At 45.4% G+C, this 15,747-nt stretch overlaps 1 protein-coding gene across 3 annotated transcripts in view; it reads right to left on the minus strand.

Moving 5' to 3' along the window:
• Positions 1-15,747, minus strand: part of LOC137351816 (uncharacterized) — a 66,207-nt gene that overhangs the window by 23,574 nt on the left and 26,886 nt on the right. For 2 of the 3 annotated variants that reach the window (XM_068016682.1, XM_068016681.1), the window contains exons 6-8: positions 12,392-12,476; positions 9,320-9,482; positions 7,635-7,665 (exon numbers count right to left, since the gene is read on the minus strand). In XM_068016682.1, coding sequence (XP_067872783.1) covers positions 7,635-7,665; positions 9,320-9,482; positions 12,392-12,476 — 279 coding nt within the window. The remainder of the gene's footprint in view (positions 1-7,634; positions 7,666-9,319; positions 9,483-12,391; positions 12,477-15,747) is intronic. The other variant, XM_068016680.1, reaches the window with a different exon arrangement.

Consider the following 15,747-nt stretch of genomic DNA (forward strand, 5'->3'; position numbering starts at 1 on the left):
CAGCTACAACACTGGCATCTACCCTGCAATGTGGAAAATTGCCCCGGTATGTCCTGTACACAAAAAGCAGGACAAGTCCAACCCGGCCAATTACCGCCCCATCAGCCTACTCTCAATCATCAGTAAAGTGATGGAAGGTGTCATCAACAGTGCCATCAAGCGGCACTTGCTTAGCAATAACCTGCTCCGTGACGCTCAGTTTGGGTTCCGCCAGGGCCACTCAGCTCCTGACTTCATTACAGCCTTGGTTCAAACATGGACAAAAGAACTGAACTCAAGAGGTGAGGTGAGAGTGACTGCCCTTGACATCAAGGCAGCATTTGACCGAGTATGGCATCAAGGAGCCCTAGCAAAACTGAGGTCAATGGGAATCAGGGGGAAAACCCTCCACTGGCTGGAGTCATACCTAACACAAAAGAAGATGGTTGTGGTTGTTGGAGGTCAATCATCTGAGCTCCAGGACACCACTGCAGGAGTTCCTCAGGGTAGTGTCCTAGGCCCAACCATCTTCAGCTGCTTCATCAATGACCGACCTTCAATCGTAAGGTCAGAAGTGGGGATGGTCGCTGATGATTGCACAATGTTCAGCACCATTTGTGACTCCTCAGATACTGAAGCAGTCTGTGTAGAAATGCAGCAAGACCTGGACAATATCCAGGCTTGGGCTGATAAGTGGCAAGTGACATTCGCACCACACAAGTGCCAGGCAATGACCATCTCCAACAAGAGAGAATCTAACCATCTCCCCTTGACATTCAACGGCATTACGATCGCTGAATCCCCCACTATCAACATGCTAGGGGCTACCATTGACCAGAAACTGAACTGGAGTAGCCATATAAATACTGTGGCTACAAGAGCAAGGCAGAGGCTAGGAATCCTGAGGCAAGTAACTCACCTCCTGACTCCCCAAAGCCTATCCACCATCTACAAGGCACAAGTCAGGAGTGTGATGGAATACTCTCCACTTGCCTGGATGGGTGCAGCTCCAACAACACTCAAGAAGCTCGACACCATCCAGGACAAAGCAGCCCGCTTGATTGGCACCCCATCTACAAACATACAGTCCCTCCACCACCGACACACAGTGGCAGCAGTGTGTACCATCTACAAGATGTACTGCAGCAATGAACCAAGGCTCCTTAGACAGCACCTTCCAAACCCGCGACCTCTACCAACTGGAAGGACAAGGGCAGCAAATGTATGGGAACACCACCACCTGCAAGTTCCCCTCCAAGTCACACACCATCCTGACTTGGAACTATATTGCCGTTCCTTCAGTGTCGCTGGGTCAAAATCCTGCAACTCCCTTCCTAACAGCATTGTGGGTGTACCTACCCCAAATGGACTGCAGCGGTTCAAGAAGGCAGCTCACCACCACCTTCTCAAGGGCAATTAGGGATGGGCAATAAATGCTGGCCAAGCCAGCGACGCCCACATCCCTGAATGAATTTTTAAAAAGTGTGAATGCATGGAGTGTGGTTCATAAGATTGGTGAATTAGTTTAGTTTAGTTTAGAGATACAGCACTGAAACAGGCCCTTCGGCCCACCGAGTCTGTGCTGACCATCAACCACCCATTTTATACTAATCCTGCACTAATTCCATATTCCTACCAGCTCCCCACCTGTTCCTATATTTCCCTACCACCTACCTATACTAGGGGCAATTGCTAATGGCCAATTTATCTATCAACCTGCAAGTCTTTGGCATGTGGGAGGAAACCCACACAGACACAGGGAGAACTTGCAAACTCCACACAGGCAGTCCCCAGAATTGAACCCGGGTCGCTGGAGCTGTGAGCCTGCGGTGCTAACCACTGCGCCACTGTGCCGCCCACAGATTGACATGTGGGAATATGATTTTGTGACTAGAACAGAGACCTGGCTCCAAGAAGGGCAGGACTGGATGTCAAATATTCCTGGATACAAGGTGTTCAGGAATGATAGGAAAGGAAGAAAAGGGGAAGGAATGGCGGTATTGATTAAAGAGAGCTTGAGAGAAAGGATATCCCAGAGGGGTCTAGGACAGAATCTATTTGGCTCGAGCTAAGGAACAGAAAAGGTGCAGTTACATTGCTCAGTGTAGTCTATAGGCCACCAGCTTGTGGAAAGGATGTAGAGGAACAAATTTGCAAAGAAGTTAGAGAGAGGTGCAAGAATTATAGTGTAGTTATAATGGGAAACTTTAATTATCTGAATATAGACTGGGATAGTACTAGTGTAAAGGGTAGAGAGGGGCAAGAGTTCTGTGTGTGTCTGCAGAAAGATTTTCTACAGCGGAATGTTTCCAGTCCAATGAAAGGGGAGGCACTGCTGGACCTGGTTCTTGGGAATGAGGTGGACCAAGTGGATCAAATATCAGTATGAGAACATTTAAAGGACAGCGATCATTTTAGGTTTGCTATGGGAAACGACAAAGAACAATGTAGAGTAAGAATAATTAACTGGGGGAAGGTCCAACTTCAATGGTGTAAGAATGGATCTGGGCTGATCGAATTGGAATCAAAGGCTGGCAGGAAAAACAGTAGCTGAACAATGGGCTACCTTTAAAGATGAGATAGTTCAGGCAAAGTCAAGGTATATTCCTTCGAAGAGGAAAGGTAGGGCGAACAAATCCAGAGCTCCCTGGATGATAAAAGAGATAAAGGTGAAGATGCAGAAGAAAACGTGTGCTTATGACAGATTTCAGGTAGATAACACCATGGAGAACCAAGCTGAATATAGAAGGTTCAGAGGGGAAGTGAAAAAACGAATAAGAGAAGCAAAGAGAGAGCATGAAAAGAGACTGGCAGCTAACATAAAAGTAAATCCTGAAGTCTTCTATAGACATATAAATAGTAAAGGTGGTAAAAGGTGGAGTAGGGCTGATTGGGGACCAAAAGGGGGATTTATGCATAGAGGCAGGGGGAATAGCTGAGGTATTAAGTAAATACTTTGCATTTGTCTTTACCAAGGAAGAAGATGCTACCTAGGCCACAGTGAAAGAGGAGGTAATTAATACACTAGAAGGATTTAAAATTGATGAACAGGAGGTATTAGATAGGTTGTCAATACTTAAATTGATAAAGCACCAGTACTGGATGAGATGCGTCCGAGGATACTGAGGGAAGTGAGAATAGAAATTGCGGAGGCATTGGCCATAATTTTCCATTCTTCCTTAGATTCTGGGGTGGTGCCTGAGGACTGGAGAAGTGCAAATGTTACACCCTTGTTCAAAAAGGATGTAAAGATAAGCCCAGCAACTACAGGCCAATCAGTTTAACCTTGGTGATAGGGAAACTTTTGAAACAATAATTCGGGTAAAAATTAAATCACATGGACAAATGTGGGTTAATTAAGGGAAAATCATGTTTAACTAACTTGCTGGAGTTTTTTGTGGAGGTAACAGAGAGGGTTGATGAGGGCAATGCTGTTGATGTGGTGTACATGGACTTCCAAAAGACATTTGATATGGTGCCAACTACAGACTTGTGAGCAAAGTTAAAACTCATGGAATCAAAGGGACAGTAGCAACATGGATACGCAATTGAATGAGTGACAGGAAACAAAGAGTAGTGGTTAATGGATGTGGTTTGGATGAAGGTTCGTAGTGTAGTTCCCCAGGGGTCAGTGTTGGGACCCTTGCTTTTCCTGATATATATTAATGACCTAGACCTTGGCATACAGGGCAACATTTCAAAATTTGTGGATGATAGAAAACTTGGAAGCATTGTGAAATGTGAGGAGAATAGTATGGAACTTCAAAAAAGACATAGACAAATTGGTGGAATGGGCAGACAAGTGGCAGATGAAGTTCAGTGCAGAGAAATGTGAAGTGATTCATTTTGGTGGGAAGAACATGGATGTTTCCCCTTGTGGGAGAATCTAGAACTTGGAGTCACTGTTTAAAAATAAGGGGTCGCCCATTTAAGACAGAGATGAGGAGAAATATTTTCTGTCAGAGGGTCATGAGTCTTTGGAATTCTCTTCCTCAAAAGGCAGTGGAAGCAGAGTCTTTGAATATTTTTACGGCAGAGGTAGATAGATTCTTGATAAGCAAGGGGGGGTGGAAGGTTATCGGGGGTCGGTGGAAATGTGGAGTAATCAGTTCAGCCATGAACTTAATGAATGGCGGAGCAGGCTCGAAGGGCCGAGTGGCCTACTCCCGCTCCTAATTCGTAAGTTCATATGAGACAATACAAAATAAAGGGTACAGTTCTAAAGGGGGTGCAGAAGCAGAGGGACCTGGGTGTATATGTGAATAAGTCATTGAAGGTGGCAGGACAGTTTGAGAGAGCAGTCAATTAAGCATACAGTATCCTAGACTTTATTAATAGTGGCATAGAGTACAAGAGCAAGGAGGTTATGTTAAACTTGTATAAGACACTTGTTTGTCCTCAGCTGGAGTATTGCATCCAGTTCTGGGCGCCGCATTTAAGGAAAGATGTGAAGGTATTGGAGAAAGTACAGAAAAGATTCACGAGAATGGTTCTAGGGATGAGGAACTTTTACGAAGATAGATTGGAGAAATTGAGACTATTTTCCTTGGAGAAGAGAAGGCTGAGAGGGGATTTGATAGGGAGAAACTGTTCCCACTCATAAAAGGATCAAGAATGAAAGGGCACAGATTTAAGGTAATTGGCAAAAGAAGCAATGGTGACACGAGGAAATCTTTTTCACACAGTGAGTAGTCAGGATCTGGAATCCACTGCCAGAGCGTGCGGTGGAGGCAGATACAATGAAGGCATTCAGAAGGGAATTAGATAGTTGCTTGAAAAGGAAGAATGTACAGAGTTATGGGAGAAGGCGGGGGAATGGCGCTAAGTGAGTTGCTCACTCGGAGAGCCGGTGCAAACACAATGGGCTGAATAGCCTCCTTCTGTGCTGTAACAATTCTGTGATTCTTTGATTTGGATGAAACAGATGTTGATCCTGAAATTCAGAAAACACCCAATACTATAAAGTTGAATGAAGACCATTCAAGTCAAGAAACAGGAGTTCAGAGAAAGATCTTCCAAGTCTGACAAGAACACGATCAGGGAGAGTTGTGAAGCCTCCTGACAGATTGAATCTGTGATGTCAGAGACTTGGGAGGAGATGTGGTAGTATGTAAAAGTAAAAATTAAGATAAATATATATATGGAAAAATACTTGGGGGGAGATGTAGTACAAGGGTTTGAAAGGGTTAATGTTTGGAACAGTGTGATGTAAGATATCAAATATAAAAGAGGAGAAGAAGCCTCATGACCATCAGAGAAGTTAGTCATGTTTAAGTAAAGTCTATATAATTCCTTAACTGTCAAATAGTTATGGTTCAACCTTACCAAAGACTGTGTAATCTCTGCTGGATAGAGTAAACCAAACATACAACATGGACTGCAGCCGTTCAAGGTGGTGGCTCACTACCATCTTCTGATGGGCAATTATGGATGGGCAATAAATACTGGCCTGCCCAGTGAAACCCAGAGCCCGAGAATTAATAAGAACAAAGATAATTGATCGAGCAGGGTCAATTTTAATGGAGAGAGTGCTCCAGTTTCCTCCCACATGCCAAAGACTTGCGGGTTGATAGGTAAATTGGCTATGGTAAAAATTGCCCCTAGTGTAGGTAGGTGGTAGGAGAATTGAGGGAAGGTGGGGATGTGAGAGGGAAAATGGGATTAATGTAGGGTTAGTATAAATGGGTGGTTGATGGTCGGCACGGACCTGGTGGGCCGAAGGGCCTGTTTCAGTGCTGTATCTCTCTATGACTGTATGACTCTATTAGTTGTCTGGACTGACCAATTATAATTTGAATTGTTCATTAGTAAAATAAGTCTAATTACATTAGTAATAAAAGCATATTAATAAAGGGGCTGATCATTTGTAGTGAGACCTGAGATTAAGGAAGATGCAGATTGATCATTAATATGAAGTCAGGCCATTTGAAATGAGGGCCTGATTGATCTCTATCACTCCTCCATTTTCATCATCTATCGTCATCTCACGTCACATGTTGCTGATCCCTTAAATATGTTTCTCTTATCTACTGTCCCACTTACTTCGTCTTTATCAACCCCCCCCGCCACCTTACTCAACGATTGTACCCATCTGAAGCATTCTTTGCCTCCCTCTCCTCTACTCCCTTTTCTCGCTTCCCATTCTCTTCCTTCTGTTTCATTCATCTTTTTCCTGTTTTGTCATTTTTATCTCTTGTCCTGTTTCCTTCTTTCCCTCAGTTCTTTTACTCTCTCGGTCGTCCCTCTTGAACCCCTGTATCTCATTACCTCTCTCATGAGTCACTGCATCTCTCTCATTCCCCCTCTCTTGAACCCTTGGCTTTCATTTCCTCTCTTGAGTCACTGCATCTCTCTCATTTTCCCTCTCTCGAACCTCTGTATTTTTCTCATTCTCCCTCTCTTGAACCCCAGTATCTCCCATTTTCTACTTTCATTGCCCCTGCCTCCTCTAGTTGTAACTGCAATTCTTTTTCTCATTGTTTGTCTCATTGTCTTAACTTTCCTCTGTCTTTACCATATCTCCATCTCTCTGACTCTCCCCCTTGACCTTTCTCCAGCCCCCTTCCTTTCTATTCCTTTCTCTTTGTCATCCCACTATTTCTGTTTCTCTCTATACCTTCATCTTGTTCCCTCTCCTGTTGACAGCACAATTATTGTTTTGTCTCACTTACCTTCCATCTCCCTTGTTCATCTCTCACCACTCCTTTCTTGTCTTCTCTTCCTAGTGTCACCTTCAATTTTTCCCTCATATTTGTTCCTTGGCTTTTCCTTTCCTGCTCCATGTTTCAGATACAATCTTCTCATTCCTATATTCTTTTCACTACTCTGACTTCTCCCCCTCACTGCGATCCATTTGACTCCTGATCAGTACTCTACATTCCTTCCCTTCCTCATTACCACTCTCTCACCCACTAGCTCTGTCTCTTTCCTGCTTTCTCTTTCATCTCCTGTCTAGGTCTCCTTTTATTCTTCATATTTATTTTTGTGTGCTCGCCCATTTGTTTATGACATTGTCTCGGTGTTCATTTCTAATCCACTGTATTTGCAGTAAATCTGACCTAAAGCCGGCTTCTACTAAATTTCAGAAGGGCTTATAGTCATATTCAGCCATAAAGACAGGGCTAAATTGTGGCGAGTCGAAGAGACTTAGTAGTTGGCAGGAAAAAAGACAGAGGCGCAAGGGGAGAGCCAACTGTGCAACAGCCCCAACAAACAAATTTCTCTGCAGCACCTGTGGAAGAGCCTGTTACTCCAGAATTGGCCTTTATAGCCACTCCAGGCGCTGCTTCACAAACCACTGACCACCTCCATGCGCGTATCCATTGTCTCTCGAGATAAGGAGGCCCAAAAGACTCTTATAGTCATATTTACATATTTAGTTGTAACAGAAATGTTTATCTGTCAACCAATATCACGAAAACAGATTTGATCAGTATTCCATTGCTGTTTGTGAGATCTTGCTGTGTACAAACTGGTTGTCACATTTCCTATATTAAAACAGTGACAACACTTCAGAAATACTTAAATGGCTGTAAAACATTTGGGACATCCTGAGGTTGTGAAAGGTGCTGTCAAAATGCAAGTTCATTCTCTTTCAAACTGATTTCTAGTTTCTATTTTATTGTATAAAGATATAGCAAACTGTGTGAACTTACTCCAGCAGCAGTGATCTTGGCACGAGTCCATCTGTGTGGAGAACACACAACAAAAAATAAGACTCTGTCCCGGTGCACATTTCATTCTGTCACAGTCTTTCTATCTGTCTAAATCTCCAACAGTCTCTTTCTCTCTCTCTCTCTGTCTAATTGGTAACGCTGCTGTCCTGTGATAGCTCTGTCCATCACGTAGATCATTCCGAAGGGTCTGATTTTCACTTTGCTCATAACCTCTAAGTCCACTCCTAACCAGGAAGCTGAACTTTATGGCTCTCTGTTGTTTCCTTTGGTGATCTGTTTAAAAAAGATCTCTCCCTTCATTGCCCCTTCTGCCCAATCACTAGAATGAACATATGTCAGATACAGGGATCACTAAAAATAGCAACACAAGTTAATAAAGCCACAAAAAAGCAAACAAAGCTTCATCTGTACAGGAATAGAGTTGAGAAACAGAGAAGTTGTGTTCAACTTGTATAGAACCTTGATTAGACCACACTCAGACCTCACAGTTTTGGTCTCCATATCTCAAAAAAAGCATATCGAGTGACTGGAGAAGATGAAAAAAGATTTAAGAATGATACCACAACTGTGAGCTTAGGAAAGAATGAACGGGTTGGGGCTCTTTTCTCTAGAAAAGAGAAGACTGAGGGCTGACAAAGGTCTTGAACATTTTGGAGGGATTTGACTGAGTACAAGTAGAGAAGATGTTTCTACTTGTGTGGGAGACCAGAATTAGGGACCATAGATGTGATAGTCATGAATAAATCCAATGGGGTTAGATGAAGAAGGGTGGAGAAGACGCGTGGAGCATAAATGACATGGACCAGTTAGGTCAAATAATCTGTTTCTGTGCTGTAAACACTTTGTAATACTACGTAACTATGTAACACTTTGCACCTTGCTCTCCAAACTCCATCTGGTCCCAATGTCTTAAAGAAGGTCAAGTCAAAACTGATCAGTGAGTGAGTGGTCAATCTATGGGACAGGCTGTCATGGAGGCACTAGGAGCAGTTAGTACTAATTCATCCAAATGCAAATTAGATAGATTTCTTTCCCAATCTGACCCATATCTGGGGTGGCCCTTCTGACACCTGCCTCAAATTCCTGGACAAAAACACAAGAACAAGTTTGTCTAATTTGTTTTCATCCTTTAACTTGGGTACAATAGTGTAGTGGTTATGTAATTGGACTAGTAATCCAGAGGCGTCCAGTAGAATGTGAGAATTTCACTGTGACAGTTTGAGTATTTGAATTAAGTTCAAAAAATCTGGAAACAAACAGCTGGGATCAGTAAAACTGACAGGACGCTGTCAGATTATTGTAAATACCTAGCTGGTTCATTAATGCCTTTTCGGGAAGGAAATCTACCATCCATACTGGCTCTGGCCAATGTGACTCCAGTCCCACATCAACCTGGTTGACTTAACTGTAGTCTGAATTGGCCTAACAGGCCCCTCAGTTTTATCAAATTGCTACAAAGAGTGGACTACAGCAGTTCATGAACGCAGCCCACCAGCATCTTCCCAGCGCAACCAGGGATGGGCAATAAATGTGGCCTTGTCAGTGATGCCCAGATCCCGAAAATGAATAAAAATAAGTCTCCAGTACCTCCCTCCCTCGCTCACATGATGTTCTTGTTCTGATAATTCACTATGTGTCTTCCTCTCTAGTTTATTATTACGTACATTTTCCATCTTCATTCCGGCAAAGTGCCTTCTTCTCATCTGGATACTCAATCACTTCCAGGATTTCTCCAGGTTTCAGTGACAGATCCTTTCCACTTCCTTTCTTAAGTCTTGAATTGAGGTCTACCATTACGTGAGTCATCACCTTGATGTCCCCTTCATACTGTTAGAGACAGAGTGACATCAACACAGATTATACACCCTTGTCATCCGCGCACACTCTCCAACTCCACCTCCCTGAATAACACTCCAAGCCCGATGTAGCTCTGATACCAGACAGGTGGCCTGCACCTTTATACCAATCCTGCCCCTAGAGTACTAATCCTGCCTCTCCTACACCGATCCTACCCCTCCTGTACCAGCCCTGCCTCTTCTATACTGATCCTGCCCCTCCTGCACTGATGCTGCCTCTTCCATACTGACCCTGGCCCTCCCGTAAAGACCCTGCCCCTCCCCTACCAACCTTCCCCTTCCTGTACTAACCCTGCCCCACCCCTACCGACCTTCCCCTTCCTGTACTAACCCTGCCCCACCCCTATTGACCTTCCCCTTCCTGTACTAACCCTGCCCCACCCCTACCGACCCTCCCCTACCTGTACTAACCCTGCCCCACCCCTATCGACCCTCCCCTTCCTGTACTAACCCTCCCCCTCCCCTAACGACCCTTCCCTTCCTGTACTAACCCTGCCCCACCCCTACAGACTCTCCCCTTCCTGTACTAACCCTGCCCCAACCCTACCAACCCTCCCCTTCCTGTACTAACCCTGCCCCACCCCTATTGACCTTCCACTTCCTGTACTAACCCTTCCCCTCCCCTAACGACCCTTCCCTTCCTGTACTAACCCTGCCCCACCCCTACAGACTCTCCCCTTCCTGTACTAACCCTGCCCCACCCCTATTGACCTTCCACTTCCTGTACTAACCCTCCCCCTCCCCTAACGACCCTTCCCTTCCTGTACTAACCCTGCCCCACCCCTACAGACTCTCTCCTTCCTGTACTAACCCTGCCCCAACCCTACCGACCTTCCCTTCTTGTACTAACCCTGCCCCACCCCTACAGACTCTCCCCTTCCTGTATTAACCTTGCCCCACCCCTACCGACCCTCCCCTTCCTGTACTAACCCTGCCCCACCCTTACCGACCCTCCCCTTCCTGTACTAACCCTGCCCCTCCCCTACCGACCCTCCCCTTCCTGTACTAACCCTGCCCCACCCCTACCGACCCTCCCCTTCCTGTACTAACCCTGCCCCACCCCTACCGACCCTCCCCTTCCAGTACTAACCCTCCCCCTCCCCTAACGACCCTTCCCTTCCTGTACTAACCCTGCCCCACCCCTACAGACTCTCCCCTTCCTGTACTAACACTGCCCCACCCCTACGGAGTCTCCCCTTCCTGTACTAACCCTGCCCCACCCCTACCGACCTTACCCTTCCTGTACTAACCCTGCCCCACCCCTACAGACTCTCCCCTTCCTGTACTAACCCTGCCCCACCCCTACAGACTCTCCCCTTCCTGTACTAACCTTGCCCCACCCCTACCGACCCTCCCCTTCCTGTACTAACCCTGCCCCACCCCTACCGACCCTCCCCTTCCTGTACTAACCTTTCCCCACCCCTACCAACCCTCCCCTTCCTGTACTAACCCTGCCCCACTACTACCGACCCTCCCCTTCCTGTACTAACCCTGCCCCACCCCTACCGACCCTCCCCTTCCAGTACTAACCCCGCCCCTCCCGTATCAATCCTGCCCTCCCATACTGACTCTGCACCTCCTGTACCAATGTGGATAACTCCGAGATGTTTAATGTAAAGCCTGGCTCGGGTATAAAATTAAAACCTGACCCGGACCCGACCCGACCACAACCAAGCAGAATCCGGCCCGGTCCCGAGTCCTTTAATTTTTTTTCCGCCCGATCCGACCTGACCCAACACGAATATCGTTCATCCATTCTGGCAGCAAGCTATTCCTGCAGATGGAGTTGTGGGGAATCAAGGGGGAGCCTGATCCCGTGAGTTCCCGGAGGCAGCATTGTCCAGCCCGACCTGACCCAAGCCCGAATGCTGGACTCGGAATACTGACCCGAGTAGTCAGGTCTCGTTGGGTTCGGGTCGGGTAGCCAGGCTTTAATTCAATGGAAATTATTTCTCACCAGGTAATTGCTCTATGGAAAGATTCCTTCATAGCAAGAGGTCCTTAGTGATGTAAGGTCAGGCTTGTGGAATGGATTGCAGCCCAGAGGTTTTCCTCCTCCCCAGTTGGGGGTGGCAGGTGGGAGGTGGTGGTGGAGTCATTCCACCAACTCCCCATCACCTGTCAGCACTTTTGGGAATTTCCACCCGGAATGATGATCGACTGTTCTATTAGTAGATGCAAATGGCAGGTGTGGCTCATTCAACATATGTCCTCTCCTTTGCACCATAGCAACGCTGGAGACTCGGAACGACAACACCCACTTGTATCAGTTGATGTAGCAAAATATCGCAAGGCACTTCACGGAGTTGTCATAAAATAATGGACACCATGCCTCAGGATGAGATATTACGAGGGAGTGACCAAAAGCTGGGTCGATAAAGTGGGTTTTCTGACGCACCTTAAAGGATGAGAGAGAAGTTGGGGGTTTCCGGAGTGAATTCCAGAGCTTAGGGTTTTGGCAGCTGAAGGCACGGCCACCAATGCTGAAGTGATAAAACTTGGGGATGCGCAGGAGGCCAGAATTGGAGGAGCGCAGATATTGGATGGTTGTAGGACTATAAGAGATTACAGAGATATGGAGGGGTGAGGCCAAGGAGGGATTTGAACATGAGGATGAGAATTTTAAAATATGGGCCTTACTGGACCTGATGCCAATGTCGGCCAGTGAGCACAGGGTGTGATGGGTGAACAGAGCTTGGTGCCAGTTAGGATGCAGGCAGCAGTGATCTGAATTAACAGGGAGACTTCCTGTCCATCTGGGAATGATGGGCTGGATGGAGTAGATAAGAATTGAGAGAAATTAGTCTTAAAATGGAAGATTCAAATCGCTAAAATAAATCACCAAAGTTTTACACCTTTGGTTATTGAAGGTGTACTCACTTTAAATTTCTTCCTGAATTCCCTCTCCTCTTCTTTTTCATTCTTTTCATTTCTAATGACTGAAGGTCCAGAATCATTTTGCAGTCTTAAAAATAGAAGAATAAGGTACCAGAGAATCATTCAAAATTTGACACACAGGATTTCATTCAAACTCTGATACATAATTTTTCCAAATTTTGCACATTGAATTCTCTTTCTAATGAATTCTATCAAGGGCCCAAGACTCATTGGTTCCAGGAATAACCCTGAGGGAAGAGGTTAGCAACTTGTGTCTGTCCTATGGGATCACTCTAGTGGAGCAAGTAGAATAGTCAAGTAAGCCTTTCTTACAAATATGTACACATATACACATTATAAACCGATTCTGCAATTGATGCAAAGTACGAGGTTAGGCCTGGAGCAGTGAGGACATTGGGCTGAATTTTAACCTAAAAAGATGGGTTTGGGTCCAGTAGAGGGATACAGTCTCAAAAATCTCTTTCCTGACCTAAATCTGCCTCCAGTACACTCGGCTTTAACTGAGGCTGCAAGTTGGGAGGGCAGCTAACCTACTTCAAATAGATGGGTTGGAACTTTAAAAATGATAATGAGGCTGTGAGCCTCTTAGAGATGAGGAATTGGTGGATTCAGGAGGTGAGTGCCTTCAGACCTACCTCCTGGATCCTGGATGGTATTTATCTCCTTGAGTGTTGTTAGAGCTGCACTCATCCAGCCAAGTGGAGAGTATTCCATCACACTCCCGACTTTTGCCTTGTAGATGGTGGACAGACTTTGGGGAGACAAGAGGTGAGTTACTCACTGCAGAATTCCCAGCCTCTGACCTGCTCTCGTAGCCACAGTATTTGTGTGACTGCTCCAGTTAAGTTTCTGGTCAATGGTGATTCCTAAGATATTGATTTGGGGGATTTGACAATGGTAATAGCATTAAATATCAAGGTGAGGTGGTTAGATTCTCTCTTGTTGAAGTGGGCACTTGAATGATGCGAATATTACTTGCCACTTATCAGCCCAAGCTTTTGTGTGTCTGTGTGTGCATGTGTCACAGGGGAAGCATTCAGGAACAGGCCAACAGAAACCTTGGCACGAGCGTGGATTCAATCATTGCAGGGCAGCATCTACTAATGGGAAGAGAATGCAGAGCTGAATGGCCCAGATGACTTTCAGTGATACCACACTCCGACAGGCGGTCGTGCTGGAAGGATATGCTGGTTATAGATGAGAGAGGAAGTTGAATTATGAAGAAAGGTTTGAATAACTTGGAGGTGACTTGGATGGTTCTTGTAGAGGTATACAAGATAATCAGTAGAAAAAATTAATCTAGGCAATATTATCAAGTTAAACCACAACTTCAGCACAAGGGAACAGAAGGGTACAAACTGAAAAAGGTATGTTCAAGACTGAGGTCAGGAAGCATTCCTACGTATGCACACATACATGGGCACACTCACATATGCAGTCATGGGCACATATGTACATACACGAACACACATGCATGTACACTCGGACACACACAAATGCACAGGCACACATACATGAGTTCACACTCTCATGCACATGTTGGCACCAATGCACACTCACACTCATCCAATAATTAATACATCCAGGAAGGGGAATGTAAGCAAACACTTTACAAGCATTCCTGGAGTTACATGGAACGATAACAACTACAAATATTTGTATTGATATAGCGCCTTTAACGTAATAAGAATACCAAGGCGCTTCACAGGAGCATTATAAAACAAAATATGTCAGCGAACGACATAAGGAGATATTAGGCTATATGGTCAAAGAGGTAGATTTTAAAGAGTGTCTTAAAGGAGAAAAATGACCTAGAGAGGCGGAGAGGGGTAGGGAGAGAATTCCAGAGCTTAGGGCCTAGGCAACTGAAGGTGAAGGCACAGCCGCCAATGGTGAAACAATTAAAATTAGCGATGCTCAAGAGGCTAGAATTAGGAGCACAGATATCTCGGAGGGATGTGGAGCTGGAGGAAATTACAGAGATAGGAAGGGGCGAGGCCATGGAGGAATTTGAAAACAATGAGAATTTTAAAATCAAACTGTTACTTAACCAGGAGGCCATGTAGGTCAGCGAGCACAGGGGTGATGGGTGAAATGGATTTGATGTGAATTCAGACACAGGCAGCAGAGTTTTGGATGACCTCAAGTTTACGGAGGGTGGAACGTGGGAAGCCAGCCAGGGCTGTCATGTCTAGAGGTAACAAAGGCATGAATGAGAGTTTCAGCAGGAGATGAGCTGAGACAGGGGCACAGTTGGGCGGTGCTGCGGAAGTGGCAATAGTGATAGCGCAGATATGTGGTTGGCAGCTCATCTCGGAGTCAAATATGAAATAGCATGTACAGCAGAGAAACTGGCCATTCAGCCCAACGAGTTTATGTCAGTTTATACTCTGCATGAAACAAAAACAAGAAATGCTGGAATCACTCAGCAGGTCTGGCAGCATCTGTGGAAAGAGAAGCAGAGTTAACGTTTCGGGTCAGTGACCCTTCATCGGAACTGACAAATATTAGAAAAGTCACAGATTATAAGCAAGTGAGGTGGGGGTGGGGCAAGAGATAACAAAGGAGAAGGTGTAGATTGGACCAGGCCACATAGCTGACCAAAAGGTCACGGAGCAAAGGCAAACAATATGTTAATGGTGTGTTGAAAGACAAAGCATTAGTACAGATTAGGTGTGAATACACTGAATATTGAACAGCAGCAAGTGCAAACCTGAAGAAAAACAACCTGAAAAAAACAGTGGGTAAGCAAACTGAACAAACTAAGATGAAATGAAATAAATGCAAAAAAAGATTGTAAAAAATGTAAAAAGGAATGTAAAAAAAAGGAAGAAAAAATAACTAAAAATGAAAGTAAAATGGGGGGCTGTCATGCTCTGAAATTATTGAACTCAATGTTCAGTCCGGCAGGCTGTAGTGTGCCTAATCGGTAAATGAGATGCTGTTCCTCGAGCTTGCGTTGATGTTCACTGGAACACTGCAGCAATCCCAGGACAGAGATGTGAGCATGAGAGCAGGGGGGAGTGTTGAAATGGCAAGCAACCGGAAGCTCAGGGTCCTGCTTGCGGACTGAGCGGAGATGTTCCGCAAAGCGGTCACCCAGTCTGCGCTTGGTCTCCCCAATGTAGAGGAGACCACATTGTGAGCAGCTCTTCCCTTCTTCATGTGTGATTCAACTAGTGAGTTCCACATTCTCACCACTCTCTGTGTAAAAAAATTCTTCCTAAGTTCTTTATTTGATCAGTTAGGGACTATCTTATATTTGTGCACCCCTCCCCCCCCCACCCCCACCACTTTGTTCTGGACTCACCCACAAATGGAAACAGTTTCTCTACATC

This window comes from Heterodontus francisci, chromosome 36 (genome assembly GCF_036365525.1).
Source record: "Heterodontus francisci isolate sHetFra1 chromosome 36, sHetFra1.hap1, whole genome shotgun sequence".
Classification (NCBI taxonomy): Eukaryota; Metazoa; Chordata; class Chondrichthyes; order Heterodontiformes; family Heterodontidae; genus Heterodontus; species Heterodontus francisci.